Here is a 17,204-nt window from a genome sequence, read left to right on the forward strand (position 1 = left end):
CACACTCTCCCTGTGCCCTCGAGAGAGGGCCCTCTATTGATCTCTATTCATTTCTCTGTCAGTCACTCCACGTGCCACTTGCACTCCTTTCCAGAAGAACTGGCCTCACGCTCAATGACATGCGTCACTGTGAAGATTTAGCCAACACCATACCCCGATAGTTCCCTGCCATCTTTGCCTTGACTCCATCATTACGTTTGAGCCACCCACATCCATGAAACACCCCAGATTTTGTATTTAGTGACCCAGAATTATTCTGAAATATAAATCCTGCACCCCGCTGTCTGATCACAGCCTTACCTTCTAGCTCTCTTACCCCATCCCTTTAGCTATACCTGTTCTTTGACCATTGGAGACCCTTGATCCTTCATTTTTACTCTTTCATTCTCCTCTTGTTTTCCCTCTTTTCATATCCAACCTAGACCACAGGGTCCTCATCTCAACTCCTTTGCCAATGACCCATGTTCCCTGATCCCTTGTCTCTCAGCTCCACTAGACTGAAAAAGCTCTAGAGTTGGATCAATCTGAATGTTGCCTTTCTCCCCTTTAGGAAAGGCCGAAAGAAGTCACAGGCCTGTCTCAGTTGGCATCACTATAAATTTGTAGTCTCAATCTTCAGTGCTGCATTCGATGTATCAGTCATTAGCTTTTTTTGCATTCTCCACATTACCCTTGTCCGATCTCTCTTCTCCACAAGCTTCCCACTTTACCGTCTCATCATCAGGCTGGATGGAGACCTTGCTTCCTACGTCACAGGACAGACGGAAATTACTTGATGGGAATGCCTTAAAGTCCCATCCCTGTGTTAGAAATTCACCTGCAAGGGTGACTCTTGGTCCATGTTTCCCTCTGCTTTCAGTGACAAGCCATGCTTTCTGTGCTGGATGTGCAGCAAAATTATACCCGTTTTTCAGGTGTTGGGCTGGACATAATTTCTTCATGGGCCCCTGTCATTTGTTCTCCACAGCGTAAGAAGTTGTTATTGTTCACTGTCTATATTTTTGCTAAACTGCAAACTCCTTATACGACACAGCTATCAGGCAGTGTCACATCACAGAGACTCTACCACAGTGGAAGTCTAATACTGATGATATTTTCTTACAGGAGACAAACCTCCACAAGAGGGGAATCCGTAAGCGACTCCTTACAAGGTTCTTGACACCCACACAGATGTTTATATTCAATAGCTGTATATATTACCAATTCTTTTTCCGAAAAGTTGATGTGTTGGTGAATTGACGTTTTATTAACCAAATCCATTTTTAAATGCACTGGGAGAAGTCTGCATATATCAGAAACTCCACTATAAGGCAAATTGATTTTGTATATGGAAAGGGGTTTTCTAATAAAAATAATCACATTGCTGGCTTCCCTGGTGGCGCAGTGGTGGAGAATCCGCCTGCCAATGCAGGGGACACGGGTTCGAGCCCTGCTCCGGGAAGATCCCACACGCCGCGGAGCAGCTGGGCCCATGAGCCACAACTACTGAGCCTGCGCGTCTGGAGCCTGTGCTCCACGACAAGAGAGGCCGCGATAGTGAGAGGCCCGCGCACCGCGATGAAGAGGGGCCCTCGCTTGCCGCAACTAGAGAAAGCCCTCGCACAGAAACGAAGACTCAACACAGCCAAAAATGAATAAATATTTTAAAAAAAATCACATTGTGATGTTTCTGCTTTTTAAGTTGTCTTTTTCATATATTGGATTTCTTGAAGTGTAGCACAGCTGGATATGCATTCCTCACTTATATGAAGAATGGGTTTCGAAAGACCTGTCTGTCAATTTTTACATAAATACATAACCACTGAATTCTAAGATATATTTTAGAAATAATTTTTTACAATGAATAAAAGTAGTGGTCTCTGGAAATCATTAAAAAATATGTAAGAATCAAATATTAACAAAGTTACCCCAGCAATAAGAAGTCTATCACAAAACTCTGGTATGGGATGCGGGGTGCTGGATGATGCTAATTTAATCACTAAACCTACCTGTTCCTGACTGGACATCTTTAGTGCAGGTTGCAACACCTCAGATTTTTAGAACAGAAATCTTTCAGTCTCTCTCCAGCCCCCTCCTTGGTACTGCTGAGCTGACTTGCTCATTTATAATATTCTGAATCTGTGCTTGCTTACACTTAGGAGGAAACAGACTAACACAACATGACAAAGGAGAGAAAATGAGAGGTTGATAGGAAAACAGCAAGATGGCCAGAGTAACACCCAGGGCAAGGTTACCGTGGCAATGTGACACACGGTGAGAAAGATCACTCAGGCCCAGGGTGACAGGAAACAAATCAGGCAACACGGTGACCAAGGGAAACACCTCCGAAGCAGACAATGAATCAGCTTTGGTCAAAGTCAAGTAATTACCAAACTGCAATGAATTTTCACATTTAAAAACGGTGCGCTGACTAGCCGAGGTTTTCGTCTACCTTGAAAAGTGACCTGCACCCCGTGAGCTGCTTACCTCCGCAAGATAGAACTCGTCGTAATTCCTTCTGAAGGTTTCTCCTTTGTGATAGTTGCTGGCAGCCACTATCACGTCCACAGTCACCATGCTGAGGATGAACATGTGGAAGACGGATGACCGCATCATTTGCTGAGGAGGCAAAGCAGATGAACTCTTAACAAAGAAACAAACCCATGATTCGACAGAACCAGGTGCTTAGGCCTGGGTCTGCAACATCTTTGTGATATGCTGCTGTGCAGAACAGTCTTTTTTTAAAAAAAACTTATTTTATCGAAGTATAATTGATTCACAATGTTGTGTTAATTTCTGCTGTACAGCAAACTGATTCAGTTATACATACATATATTGACACATTCCTTTTCAGATTCTTTTCCATTATGGCTTATCATAGGATATTGAATATAGTTCCCTGTGCTCTACAGTAGGGCCTGTTGTTTATCCATTCTATATAATAGCTTGCATCTCCTAATCCTAAACTACCAACCCCTCCCTCCCCCACCCCCCTGCCCCTTGGCAACCACATGTCCAGAACAGTCCTTCTAAGATAACTTGATGAATTTCACTAAATAGTGTGAGCAAAGGAATCATTTTTCTGCAGGCAGCTAAAAAATAACTGGGGAGAGTTTCAGAGACTTTTGGTTAAAAGCCGAAAATACATTTCATTGAACTTGTAATATAGCCTATATCTTAATTTTCACTGATTAGTTAGGAAGCTTTTATCCTTACTACTGACTCTATGCAGAAATTATTTTTGGAAAGCTGATACCACATAACAAGTATTGCTTTATTCTGTCAAGAGAAAGAGCTACTGCTGAGGAAAGCATTTTAGAGATAATCATAAAACCAGAAAAGTGGGAGAAACCTAAGATCTATTTATTTTCAAATTTATTGCCTCTGTAAATTATTTATTTCTTTAAATTACTATTTTTAATAATTTACTCTCTGTGTTTTAAACCACTTTATTGAGGTATGGTTGACATTAAAAAAAGTGGTACCTATTGAATGTGTACAACTCAATGGGCTTGGGGGTAAAAATACACCCATGAAAGCATCACCATCATCAAGGCCATATACATAGCCGTCACCTCCCAAAGCTTCCTTTCAACTCCATTATTATTATTATTAGTGGTAAGAACACAACATAAGATCTATCCTCTTAGCAAATGTTAAATATACAATAGAGTATTGCTAACTACAGGCCCTTATGCTGTATAGTAGATCTTCAGAATTTATTTGTCTTATATATTGGAACTTTGTACCCTTTGCATAAATAATGTTATTGAAAATTATACTACAACTAACAATAGCTAATGTCTATATTTATAATTGTTATGTGCCTGGAGCTGTTGTAGGTGCTTTACATAAATTAACTCATTTAATGTCATAATGGCCCTAGGAAGTTACCCTAACTTTATAGAGAAGGAAACTGAGGCTCAGAGAAGTTAAATAACTTTCTCTCTGACACACACGTGTTGAAGATGGAACCACAATTTGGACCCAAGTCTGGTCCAAGTCTACTGCCTCCACTGAGGTGAAATAATTAGGCATTCCAAAAAAATGACTATTACTATAATAGCTACCATGTATTGAATACTATAAGTATATTATTTATTTCATCTCTTTTCATTTCCACCATATGCACAGTGGGATATATTAATCACTTCTTCCAGTGAGTTCAGAAAGATTAAGTCATTTGTCCAAGGCCACACAGCAAGTATACAGCAGAGCCAGGCTCCGTACCCATGTCTGTTTAAGTCCATTCTGGTAGCCCCTGCCCACTGTGGGGTAGGAAGTATATAAAAGGACAGAGTAGAAGCTAAAGGCCCTGGGCAGAAGAAGGAGGAGAGAGAGGCTGACCACATAACAAACCACTGAATCACATCCCTGGACGCCAACTGCCCAGGGACTGGTGCCACCATGTAGCAGGGTCTCGCCTGTTCTTAGTACTTACAGACACATACGGACACCATTTGATCTCGACCTGAGACTCCTTTGGTCTTTGCAACTGAAAGAACATAACTAAAGCAGAACCTAAGAACAGAAAAGGAGGCAAAGGATGCCTCTGAGCCCACCACTGGCTCTCTGCATCCACATAGGCACATTCATATGGCTTCATGACCCTGCAGTCAGCAACAGCACGGGCTCTGAGCCAAAGTGTGTGGAGCTGAAACTCTACCACATACGAACTCTGGCCCTGAGCAAGATACTTAAACCTCTCTGTGCCTCAGTTTTCCCATCAGTTAAAATGGAGACAATACTGGACACTCTAAAAGTTGTTATCATAAACAAGTAAATATCTGTAAGCTCTTACATCAGCACTTGCATATTATAAATGTTCTATTAAGACTTGCAGTAAAAAAATGCAATTCTGTGAATGAGGTATTTTTCTGTTCAGGAATGAGAAATAAACTGTACCAGGTCAAAGAATTAATTATGTTGTATATTTGAGTCCAGAACCAAGTGCGATAAAAAAAAAGTAATAAAGTCTAATAATGTGAGAGATGTCAGAGCCATTGGAAAAGCAGATAGCTAGTAAGGTTGTGTGTCACCATGGCTACTGATGCATTCTTACATCCATTTATTTGCCCTTGACTTTATTTTATGGGTAATACAAAATCAAGTTCCAGAACTGTCAATCAACATATTTAAATGCACATCAATTTGCCTGCAGGAACTACTGGCCTTCATAAAGTAGATAAGCAAATCAGTGGCCAAGTTTCTATCCTCATTAGAATTTTTATTTAGTCTTTCTTGCATTGTGAGAGTTAAATTCCATAACTATTATTCCTTTTCTATACTCTTTTCAATATAATGTTCTATGAAAAACACTTCAACTGATTTCCACTTCATCTGCATGACAGAAAAGCCACAACTTTCTATTTTCCTTAGCTGTGGATTTATGTCCTAAGTTAACTGTTATTACTGAAAGGTCCAAACAAAGCTTTTAGCCATGGCTGTCAAAAAACTTTTAAATTGGGTTTGTAACTGTCACAGCTTCACTTTGGTGCTGTCATTATAATTAGGTTGTTTTTTGTCTGAATGTCTGCGTATCCCTGTTGGTACAGAGTCATTAAAATAATCACTTACAATGGATTTTGATATGCTATAATCACCATTGCTTGGCTGACTTTCTCCAAAGTAATAACTTTAAATATGAAATAAGAATTAAGGTAATCAGTATGTGCAGTAGCCAAATTTAAATAATAAAACCAGTAACTTTAGCTTTAAAGGTAGAGCTAGCTACATAGACCACTTCAACTCAATCCAATTCAACAAACGTTTGAACTTGGCTACAGGCTTCCTTAGTGTAGAACGGCTGGCAACATTACACTTAGAGTCACGCTTACATCTATAGGGCAGTCCAAATTTATACCCCGCGATTTTTCATTTTGTTGTAAAAATTAATGTAAAGGAAAATGTTAAAGTTGTAAGTGCCACAAAATATTATATAACTTGAGATTTTCACAATTGTATGATTTAATATGGATGTAGGCTATATAGATAAACATACACATACATATATATATGTATGTGTGTATATATATTTTTATATATGTGTATATAAAAATATATTTATAGATATATTTAATATAAGACTCTTCAGATCCTGCATACACATTAGATTTTTAAAAATTCCCTTCAATTGCCATGTCTTTTTTTTTTTTTTTGAGGTACGCGGGCCTCTCACTGTTGTGGCCTCTCCCGCTGCGGAGCACAGGCTCCGGACGTGCAGGCTCAGCGGCCATGGCTCACGGGCCCAGCCGCTCCACGGCATGTGGGATCTTCCCGGACCGGGGCACGAACCCGTGTCCCCTGCATCGGCCGGCGGACTCGCAACCACTGCGCCACCAGGGAAGCCCCACATATGTCTTTTAAATAGATAGGTAGATAGATACACACATACAGAGAGGGAGAGCGGAAAAAATAAAGTATTATACATCAAACACCCAGAATCACAGAAGCACCAGTCACATCACATATTTAGTTTAACAGTAGTGGGGAAAGTTAAGCCACATCAGTCAATCATATTTCATTAAATTACCTCATTACTTATAGCTGGTGGGGAAGACAGACAGACGTATACCAATAAACTAGACAAGGGTACAGAAAGCAGAAAAGAAAGTAAAAATACAAGACACGATACCAGTGAAGAAAGTTAGCCAATGCGAAGCAATTTCACCTGAAACAAGGACAGAGATGATTTTTAAATGTTCTTCACTTATAAGAGAATTTGAGCCAGTCCCCATTTATGCTGAGTTAAGATTTCAACAGTTTGAAGTTATGAAGACATAAAACTTATGGGAAGACTTTTTGAGAATAATGGAAATTCACGCACTACTTACCCTTATGCCATCTTTGTAAACTAAAGTCACACTTCTGTAACTTATTTCATGGGTCACCCAAACAAAGGCCTCCTGACACCCAGCAGGTAAAATGAATGAGAACAGCAGACCCAGAGTCATGTACTAAACACACAGGGACCACCCTCACTTCTACAAAGAGTCGGGTTCATTTCTCCTTTCTTTTTGCAAACAATGTTTTCCTTCATGCATGCATTTACGTGTGTATTTATATATGTGTGCACTTATGAATTTATTATTTATTTATTTTCTGTCCATAGAGTGATGGGCAAAGAGAAATACTTTGCCACTCTGAGAAAAGTGACCATACGAATCTGTGGATAAATAAAACACACATTCCCAGTGCTGTCGGGAAAACAACACGGACCGTTGTGAGACTCCTGGAAACTAGAGAGACGGTGCCCAATGCGGCGGCCACTGCCCAGCTCCAGCCAATTACACCACATGGGAGTGAGGGTCCTATGTTGCCAGATCTTTCTATTTTACAAAAGCAGTAGGATATATGGGTTTTCATATGAAATTTCTGCTTTTTAAACTTGGGGTCAAATTTGGAAACTAAGTTCCACTTTCAAGACAAAATCAATAATTCCTAATACCCAAATGGGGACTCCCAGTCACCCGTTTACCATCTCAGATACTGCTTCTACCTCATTCTTCCAATCTTTTTCAACAAATGGCCAAATCACTAACTCAATTTAATTACAGCTGTTCAAATGCTTCATTCCTATAAATTCTACTTTTTTAGTAGGTAGGAATTGGTTTTGATTCTTTTCAACTGTTATTCCCAAGACTACATTTCTAAACACAGATGTATTTATTTCACATGCTGACCATGACCGTTATGATTCTTATTGTCATGGAGTTTCCTCTGGTTGGAAAAGCAGACATTAAATAACAAATTATACCATTAAATTTTTAAAATTAAAATTATGATAAACACAAAAGAAAAGCATAGGAGGATATGGGCACATATAACTGGGCTACCTGATCTGTTTCTTTGAGGACGAAGAAGGCTTCCTTAAGAAAGTGACATCTGAGCTGAATTCTGAATTCTGAATGGGAGAGAAGAGTGTTCTAGAAAGAGGAAACACTATGTGCAAATGACAGGGCCTCCGGGAGGCAGAAATGCTGTTTTATAGAAGAGATATAATGTTTAAATTCAGGGGTAAAGGGTCTTAGGAGACTGGCTTCTAACACTGACCACTAGGTTACCTCTGGGAAGTGGAATGAGGGAGGATACTCGGAAGAAGTTAAAGCAAACTCTTACTTTTTATTTTATTTCTACAGTTTAAAAGTCATTTTAGAAGAACACACTCACATTTTGCTCGTTTTAAAAATAAAAAGAGCGACCGACAAGGGCTTAATTTCCAAAATATACAAACAGTTCACGCAGTTCAATATCAAAAAACCAAACACCCCAATCCAAAAATGGGCAGAAAGACCTAAATAGACATTTCTCCAAAGAAGACACACAGATGGCCAACAAGCACATGAAAAGATGCTCAATAGCTCTAATTACTAGAGAAATGCAAATTAAAACTACAATGAGGTACCACTTAACACCAGTCAGTATGGCCATCATCAAAATAGCTACAAATAATAAATGCTGGAGAGGGTGCGGAGAAAAGGGAGCCCTCCTACAATGTTGGTGGGAATGTAAACTAGTGCAACTACTATGGAGAACACTACGAAGGTTCCTTAAAAACCTAAAAATAGAGCTACCATGTAATCCAGCAATCCTACTCCTGGGCATATATCCAGAGAAAACTCTAATTCAAAAAGATACATGCTCCCCAATGTTCACTGCAGCTCTATTTACAACAGCCAAGACATGGAAGCAACCTAAGTGTCCATCAACAGAGGAATGGATAGAGAAGATGTTGTGTGTGTGTGTGTGTGTGTGTGTATATATATATATATATATATATATTATTATTATTATACTATTTTTTTTTTTTTTTTTGGCGGTACGTGGGCCTCTCACTGTGTGGCCTCTCCCGTTGCAGAGCACAGGCTCCGGACGCTTAGGCTCAGTGGCCATGGCTCACGGGCCCAGCTGCTCCGCGGCATGTGGGATCTTCCCAGACTGGGGCATGAACCCGTGTCCCCTGCATCGGCAGGCGGACTCTCAACCACTGCGCCACCAGGGAAGCCCCTGCTCTATCCTTTTAATGGATACAAACAAATAACTATATGATTAAACAGCCATATAGATGTAGCCCACAGGAGAGGTTCAGAGGACAGTATTTTGCTACTTGTGTACCAATCCTTGAAATGCACCAGTCCCCACCTGGGGAAAGATCCGAAAGAAAGACAGAAGATGTGTTCTCATCCTGAAGCAGGTGATAAACCTTTCCCCAAATTATAGGGGGGGATATGAAAAACTATAAGAAGCAGTCCCCTTGTAGGAAGAGGATTTACAACTGAAAATAGAAAGAGGGTGAAGAAAAGAAAATTCTCCAGGAGGAAGAATCAGTTTTCTGCTCCCAACATGGGACAGCTTGAGTTTTCACCCTTAAAGAGGAGGCAAATGGAAATACAAAAAGCCCTGGAACGGCAGGGATGCCGCTCTTGTTAAGGTGATGCTGTTTTGAATGAGTTACTGCTATTGGTGGGCAGGGAGGGGGCACATGAAAGAGAAGAGGCCTCTGTGGTCCACTGAAGAAAAGGATTTTATTAGGCTTTCTGGGGAGCTCAGAGCAGAAGGTAAGTCCAGAAGGTTCACAGGCCAGAGACCTCATGGCCCATCCTCCGGTCGCTTGCCAGGACTTTGGGCCCCCCTGCAATCCCATCGCCTCGTGTCTGCTGCAGGTGCACTTTGTTAAGGAAGTGCCTTTATTATACCACGCTGCTTGGAGAGCTTGCAGACGCAGAACAACAGACTACATATTCAAGACATTTCCTTCCTGCGTACATGGTGAGGTACTCAAGTAAGTGAATTGTGATCTTGACTGCCCCCGGCCCCAAACAATTCAGGCCTTTGCAGAAGAATCCCTTTGCAAGGTTTAATGAGACAACAAAATTCTTCATCAATTCATTACCACTGGCCTGCTTTTACCTGTGTGCGTTCATTTACCAGAAATTTACCAAATCCCTAGTGTGTTATCTAAAAAGGATGCCAGGTCCCGGGAATACAGGATGGAGTGTAACATTGCCCATAAATTTGGGTGGATCTAGAGCTTGGAGAGCTGTAGATTTCCTCATATAAAATCAAATCAAAGACCTTTGGGGGTAACTTTTAGAAATGGCATCATACCGCACCTGGAGGCAAGCTGGGGCACGTCCCTGGGGTTTGTTGACATCTACGGCTACCAGCTGCCACCCGCCAGCGGAGTCTTCGTGAAACATCTTCAAGACAAAGGGGAAATGCGTCAGAGACACTTACAATGGAACATCAAGAACTCTAACTTTGTCTGCAGCTTTTTACGTTTCCTTTGTTATCAAAGATTTGTCTTCTTATGGCTTTATATTTAGAACATGAGTCATTCCAATGATGTCCATTTTAACACTGTAAACTTAAGTGAATAATCATAATAAAGATTATAGCTTGCATTAATTGAGCACTTGCTATGCATCAGGCCGTTTCTGCCTTACATATGCTTTGCATATAACTGCCCAAATCTTCTTCTCCACAAGACTTTAAAAGTAGGTATTTTATCCCCATTATGTTGATTATTATATATAACACCTCAGAGAAAATGAAAATTAGAATTCCAAAGCGTGGTGTGTTTTTACAAAAAGTGGTAAACTTTTATCTTTATTTAGTAGACAGTTCTCACTGAACCAATAGAAAAATATTCTCAGGATAAATAATATAATGTGCATTTAGCATAGGGAAAGAGGGGAATGTTGTTTTATTTTATTTTTTAAATTAATTTATTTATTTTTGGCTGCAGTGGGTCTTTGTCGCTGTGTGTGGGCTTTCTCTAGTTGCAGCAAGCAGGGGCTACTCTTTGTTGTGGTGCGTGGACTTCTCATTGCGGTGGCTTCTCTTGTTGTGGAGCACGGGCTCCAGGCATGCGGGCTTCAGTAGTTGTGGCTTGCGGGCTCAGTAGTTGTGGCACATGGGCTTAGTTGCTCCGTCGCATGTGGGATCTTCCAGGACCAGGGCTTGAACCTGTGTCCCCTGCATTGGCAGGTGGATTCTTAACCACTGCGCCACTAGGGAAGTCCGGGAATGTTATTTTAATGGTAGGAGAATTACAAATCACTTAAAAGACTTTGTGAAATTAGCTTGTGTAAGCCACAATTAATCTGCTCAGCAGAAATTTTATGTATACATATTTATGAAGGGAAGAAGTAGTATCTTTTGGCTTAAAAGACATAAATGATGAAATTCAGGATAGTACAGGATGCTAAAATCTGACAGTCATTGAATTAGACATCCAGGTTGCTGGATGTGTAGGTTATCTTACTCATATTCTACCACCTTAAAAATTAGTTATCTAGGGGCTTCCCATGAGACACATGAGACACACATGCCCATGAGACACAACTACAGAGCCCGGGTGCCGCAACTACTGAGCCTGCGCTCTAGAGCCCACGAGTCACAGCTACTGAGCCTGCGAGCCACAACTACTGAAGCCTGTGCACCTAGAGCCCATGGTCCACAACTAGAGAAGCCACTGCAATGAGAGGCCGGTGCACCACAATGAAGAGTAGCCCCTGCTCGCCGCAACTAGAGAAAGCCCACATGCAGCAATGAAGACCCAACGCAGCCAAAAATAAATAAATCAATAAATAGATTTATTTTAAAAAATTAGTTATCTATCAATAATATACTACACTGGAAAGCATGTACCACTTATAAATATTTTACCACAAATATATATTTTCTTTTCAATTCCTTACGTGTGCATGCAGGGGCGTGGTGGAATAGGGTAGAATTAAGGATTTTTATTTTTCTAAGAAAAGACACCAACTACAAGCACTCACTGTTTTATTCCAGCCTGAGCTCACTATCTCACAGACATAAACATTTCCTTTGCCATATTTATGTGTTCGTGTTCGTCTGACCCTGTCTGTGTTCAAAAGGGTAACTGTTGATGGAAAACATGAGATGATGCAAAGATCCCATTACCTAGGATTTATCATTATAATTTCAAACTCCTGGTAACAGAGGTAGTAGATCATTTGCAGAAAGAAAACTTGCCCTCTATAAAATAAGGGAGGTGGAGAGTGACAAATGCCAAAATTCATAGGCCATACATGTATTTCTAAAATGACAAAATGGTGGTGCACATTTACACAAAGATTCTCTGATCCAAGATGCCAATTACAAATGGTTCTTCTCAGCTGTCCATTTACAGGATTCTGATTCCCTTTAGAATGAATTTTAAAAGGTAAGTTTAGTGGTAGAATCAAGCACATCCATCACAAATAGGCTCATTCTGAGAATACATACATTGGTTGAGATGCAAACATGCATAAGTGCCTTTTAAAGTATCTGTCAAATGTCTGGGAGTCTCTTTTTAAGGAGAAAAGACAAAAGCAATCCCGCCAGTCACGAGGTAGGAACCCTCTGTACAAGCATCCTCTACTCTCTTACCATGGAGCAAAGGATCCCTGGGGCACATATGTGCTTTCATCAGAAGCAGACTAATTTTCTCTGTTAAATGAGTTTTTTTTCCAATAGACTAAAATCAAATGAATCAATTTAATTGTTAGTAAAAGTGCTCCCTCAAGGTCAGTTCTTTGTGTGAAATAAAGTGAAGGAAATGCAAACATGGTCCATTTCTCTTTAGTTCCCTGAATTATACAACAACATTTGGATTGGTTAATGTAACAGTAGCTACGTGAGGCACATGGTGGGATATCCAGAGCCATGAATCCTAGGGTGAAGTCCTTGGGGAGTGTGGCAGGGGCAGGGGCTGCCAGCTGTCCCTCCATATCTGTTCTTCTTGTCTTACAAACTAAGAAAAATTTTATGGCCACCAAAAAAAAAAAAAAAAAAGGACATTCTTTCCCTTTCTTGAAGCTCATCTTGACCATGTAATTATATATATATACACACTGGTCTATGAAATGAAAGTAGAAACTTTCTATTTTTTTCTTTCCTGCTCTTTGGAATATGGATGTAAGAGTTAGAGCTACAGCAGCCATTTTAGTCCAGGAGGCAATTTGGGGAATGGAAGTGATGCAAGGCGGAGCAAAAAGGTAGAAGGATTCTGGTTCTATAGCAACACATACCACCGTAACAACCTTGAATGACATCCTCCAACTTTACATGAGAGAGAAAGGAACTCTATCTTATAGAAGCCACTTATTTGGGGCTTTTTGTCCCTTGCAGCTGAACCTAAGTTAACACAAGTGGCTTAAGTTTGAATGTCCAATGATTTATTTCAGTTTTAAAGATACTAACTGTTCTCCTCTCGTTATATTATTAATACAGGTTTACTATTAAATACTTAGAAAATGTGTATGAGCTGTAAAAAAAAATCTTAAGCCCATTCCCCAGAGACAAGCACCCCTAATATTTCAGAGTTAACCTTTCAGGTATATTATGCCCCCCCCCACATATACATATAAACATGAGACCCTTTTACTGCATTAATATGTTATTTGCATATTTTCATATCAATAAAGTTCAATCATGATTTAATGGCTTGCATTTATTCTAATTTCATAATTTATAATCAATAATTTATGGCTAGAGTTAATTTTCTTTCTCTCTTTCTCTCTTTCTTTCTCTGTCTTTCTTTTTTACTGAAATGCCTCCATAAACATTCTCAAATGTATATCTTTGAGCACTGACCAGAATTTTTCTTAGGATAAATTCCTAGAAGTACAATCTCTTTGTCAAATAGTTTAAATGTTTTTAAGGCTTTTGACACATATTGCCAAACTATTTTCTAGAAAGGATGCTCTAATTCACACTTAGTAATTATGTATGAGAGTACCCCTTTCTCCACCTTTCAGTCAACAAGAAAACCTTTTTTTGTTTGTTTTAATAGAAAAGAGAAGCCAGAAAAAAGATAGCACATTGACAGCAGGGCCTGTAATGACCAAATTAAAAGGAGGTAGGATCTCAGGGAGCAAAACTGAAGACTCTTATGGCTGAGGAAGCTGGTGTGTTTTTTTTTTTTTTTTTCTCGGTACGCGGGCCTCTCACCGTTGTGGCTCTCCCGCTGCGGAGCACAGGCTCCGGACGCGCAGGCTCAGCGGCCATGGCTCACGGGCCCAGCCGCTCCGCGGCATGTGGGATCTTCCCGGACTGGGGCACAGACCCGTGTCCCCTGCATCGGCAGGCGGACTCTCAACCACTGTGCCACCAGGGAAGCCCAGGAAGCTGGTTTTGAGCCCCCATTCTAGCACGTACCAGTTACGTAATACTGGATAAAATAATTAACTTTCCAATCCTTGTCCTTTTTTAATCTGCAAAGCAGAGACAATAATAATACCAACTTCACAATGTTATTGTGAAGACTAAATAAGATTGCTTGTAAAGCCAATAGCGTAGTGCTTAGTGCAGCTCTCAAGATATGTGATTTACTGTAATAAAGTGTTATGAGTTAGTGGAGTATTACCAGTAACCACGTGAGCACTTTCCTCTTAGTACAATCACTTGGGAATCCATGGAGGTTTCAGTCTTGAGAATCATCTCATGTTTGCCTGTTTGCAACTGCCAGTGTTTTATAAAGGGTCACTTGATTTTGCTAAGAATGCTTTGCGGATTGTTCTATTGTACTTTAGGCAGAATATCATCATCAATGACAATAATAACAGATTATCTAATGGGAGGTGGTAGAGAATGGATCTTGGTAATACGGGTGACCACTAGCAACTGAATTAAAATTCCAAACCCAAGACACACATACACATTTGGTAATGAAAAGAAAATCCCATGCTCTTTGGGTTCTTTCAAAATCAATCATCTTAAAAAACAGGTAGTAGTCACTATCACACAAAATAATGAGGGTGGACACTTGACTTGATTTCTTAATTAAATAATATACTCAATGACTCAGACTCACAAGATATAATTCTCATGTATGGCTTCCCATGATGAATGTATTATTCCATTACTATAGTTTCTTATTAGAAGGAGCTCACTTTTGTACCTTCTACCAAAGCCTTCCCAGAAACTGCTTTCACTAAATTGCTTTCTCACATATTTTAATGATGTATATTCATGTGGAAACTAATAGTCTTGGAACGCAGTAAACAAATTTTTACTCAAGTTTTGTTTTGGAGCATTACGTTGTACACATCTTTTCATGGAGGAGAAATTCTTTTTATTTTCCATCATGTGCCTTCTCATCTATGCCTTTCTGCCTTTAAGCCGGTATTGCACATTTACACAGAAGTTGTTCCAGTATTGTAGGAACCCATATTCTGAGACGGTTCATGGAACTACAAAGGAGAAAGAATTCCTGTGTCCTTTTATCACCTCCACCCTTATCCGTCTTGTATCTTATTAATTCAGAAAACATGGGCCAGGAAATGTGCTCAGTCAGAGACAATGACAGACCCAGAAATTACTGCTCTCTTTAGACAATCAGTGTATCTGCTTACCCGTCCCTCAATATGACCCTACTGGGCCATGATTTGTATATAAAAGTTAGGTACGGATTGATTGCCGGAGGCTGCCTTGTGTCTCTTGTCACTATATATACAGAACTTAGCCTTGCAGGGCCCTGAAGTTTAGTTCTTACAGTTCTCTTCCAGGAAAAGTGAGATGAGCTCATTCCTACCGTGAATCAGCCTAGATCAGAAAACCACAAGACTGGCAACAGGTATCGGAGGTGAGGTGGCTATTAGAGAATGGGAGTGCAAGTCTGGACCAGACACGCACGATGCCCAGGACGTGTTCCGCTAGCACGTCTGCCCATCCCAACACCTTCCTCTGGGGCAACACCCCTACAAACATGTAGCATGGGAAGTCCTACTGTGGGCTGACACAGGGGGCTAGTATAACCTGGACGTACAAATCTCTTGCACTTTAATCCAACATATAACTGAGCGTGTGGCAACAGTGACCTGTGTCAAATGATTATGCAGGTACGAGAGTCACCCTCCCCACAGAGTTCAGGCAAACTACTGACTACTAAACTGAAAATTTCCACATCGTTTTCCTGCTACCTGCTCTACAATGGTCTCCATAAGACCTCTGGCATTAATTTTTCTGTAATTTGTTTCTATGCTGTGACTCTGAGGCAGGTTGCTTTGTTATTTTAAAGAAAGAGTTCTCATCACTGATTCTCTTTTGCCTCTTAACGTATCAGAGCCAATTCCTGTTGAATCTCTTAAGATGTCAGAAAGCCCCTACTTTATCCTGTTAATGTGTATAGTTTTTCTTTCTACTCACACAGCCCTCCTGGAAAGTCCAGGGACTTAGAAATATCGACAAGTCCACCATCCTCAGGACCCTCTTTGCCCTCCTATGAGGATAACTTACAGAGAACAACTGCAGACATCCCACATACTAGAGGAAGACAAGAACTGACTTCATTTCTGAAAAGCTGTGTGCTTCACAATACACAACCATCTTTATTTTATTTCCTTAAAGCCCATCTGTTCTGTTAGAATTAGAAACTTGTGATTTAGTGTTTTAAACCATCGAACGACAGGGCCTTTGTGCAGAGCTGTCTCTGATTTTACAAACGTAACAGAATCATGGCAAATGATGCCTCTCCCTTCCACACACACAAAAGCATCTGGAACACTTGCTGAGTGGCTGGCGAGGGGATGGGCGGGGCCTGCGGCCTGTTGCCAGGCAGCCCAAGTGGTGTTTTACCAGAGAGGCTGCTGCTGGAGCTTCGGTTGCTTAGCAACCAGGTCCTCAGCCACAGCACTTTTCTTAATGAAGGTTTTTCACAATTCTCTGTGTGATTACCTCTGCTGAATACCTAGATGCACTACGTCTGAATTACCCCCTTATTCCTCCTGATTAAGGACAATTTTGCATCAAAGCAATTTTATACAACTGTGTTCACAGTCTCTCCACATTTCACTTTCTATTGTGATTCGGTGGCACTTCCAAACACCACTTTTCCAGCTGTGGTTTTACAAATAAGAGTTACTTAATAAGCACTATATGGTTTTAAAGACATTTTAGGTCATCTCTCAGGAATATCGAATGTGAATTCTGTGTGGAGTTCATAGTTCTATGTCCCACTTCGTTCTCAATGTCTATACTGGAAAACACACCTTCACGAGGCCGTCACTCTATTTAAAAGACATGTCAGAATGGACTTGAAACTTTACGATTTCTCATAGTTCACTAAAAAGATGAGAGAAGAAATGAGTACTAGATGTGGCGGACTCACTGAAGGTTTTCCTACATGCCATCTGTGACATAACCTAGATAACACTTAAAAAAATCTTTCATGGCAGTTTGAATAGCTGTTTGACAAAACTGAATAATATAAATAC

The 17,204-nt window shown here is 40.3% G+C and overlaps 1 protein-coding gene across 1 annotated transcript in view; it reads right to left on the bottom strand.

Annotated features, from left to right (window-relative positions):
* Positions 1 to 17,204, bottom strand: part of NALCN (sodium leak channel, non-selective) — a 261,820-nt gene that overhangs the window by 161,245 nt on the left and 83,371 nt on the right. The window contains exons 10-11 of the mRNA XM_081214587.1: positions 10,092 to 10,178; positions 2,467 to 2,598 (exon numbers count right to left, since the gene is read on the bottom strand). Coding sequence (XP_081070713.1) covers positions 2,467 to 2,598; positions 10,092 to 10,178 — 219 coding nt within the window. The remainder of the gene's footprint in view (positions 1 to 2,466; positions 2,599 to 10,091; positions 10,179 to 17,204) is intronic.

Source organism: Mesoplodon bidens (assembly GCF_964165515.1).
Source record: "Mesoplodon bidens genome assembly, chromosome: 17".
Classification (NCBI taxonomy): domain Eukaryota; kingdom Metazoa; phylum Chordata; class Mammalia; order Artiodactyla; family Ziphiidae; genus Mesoplodon; species Mesoplodon bidens.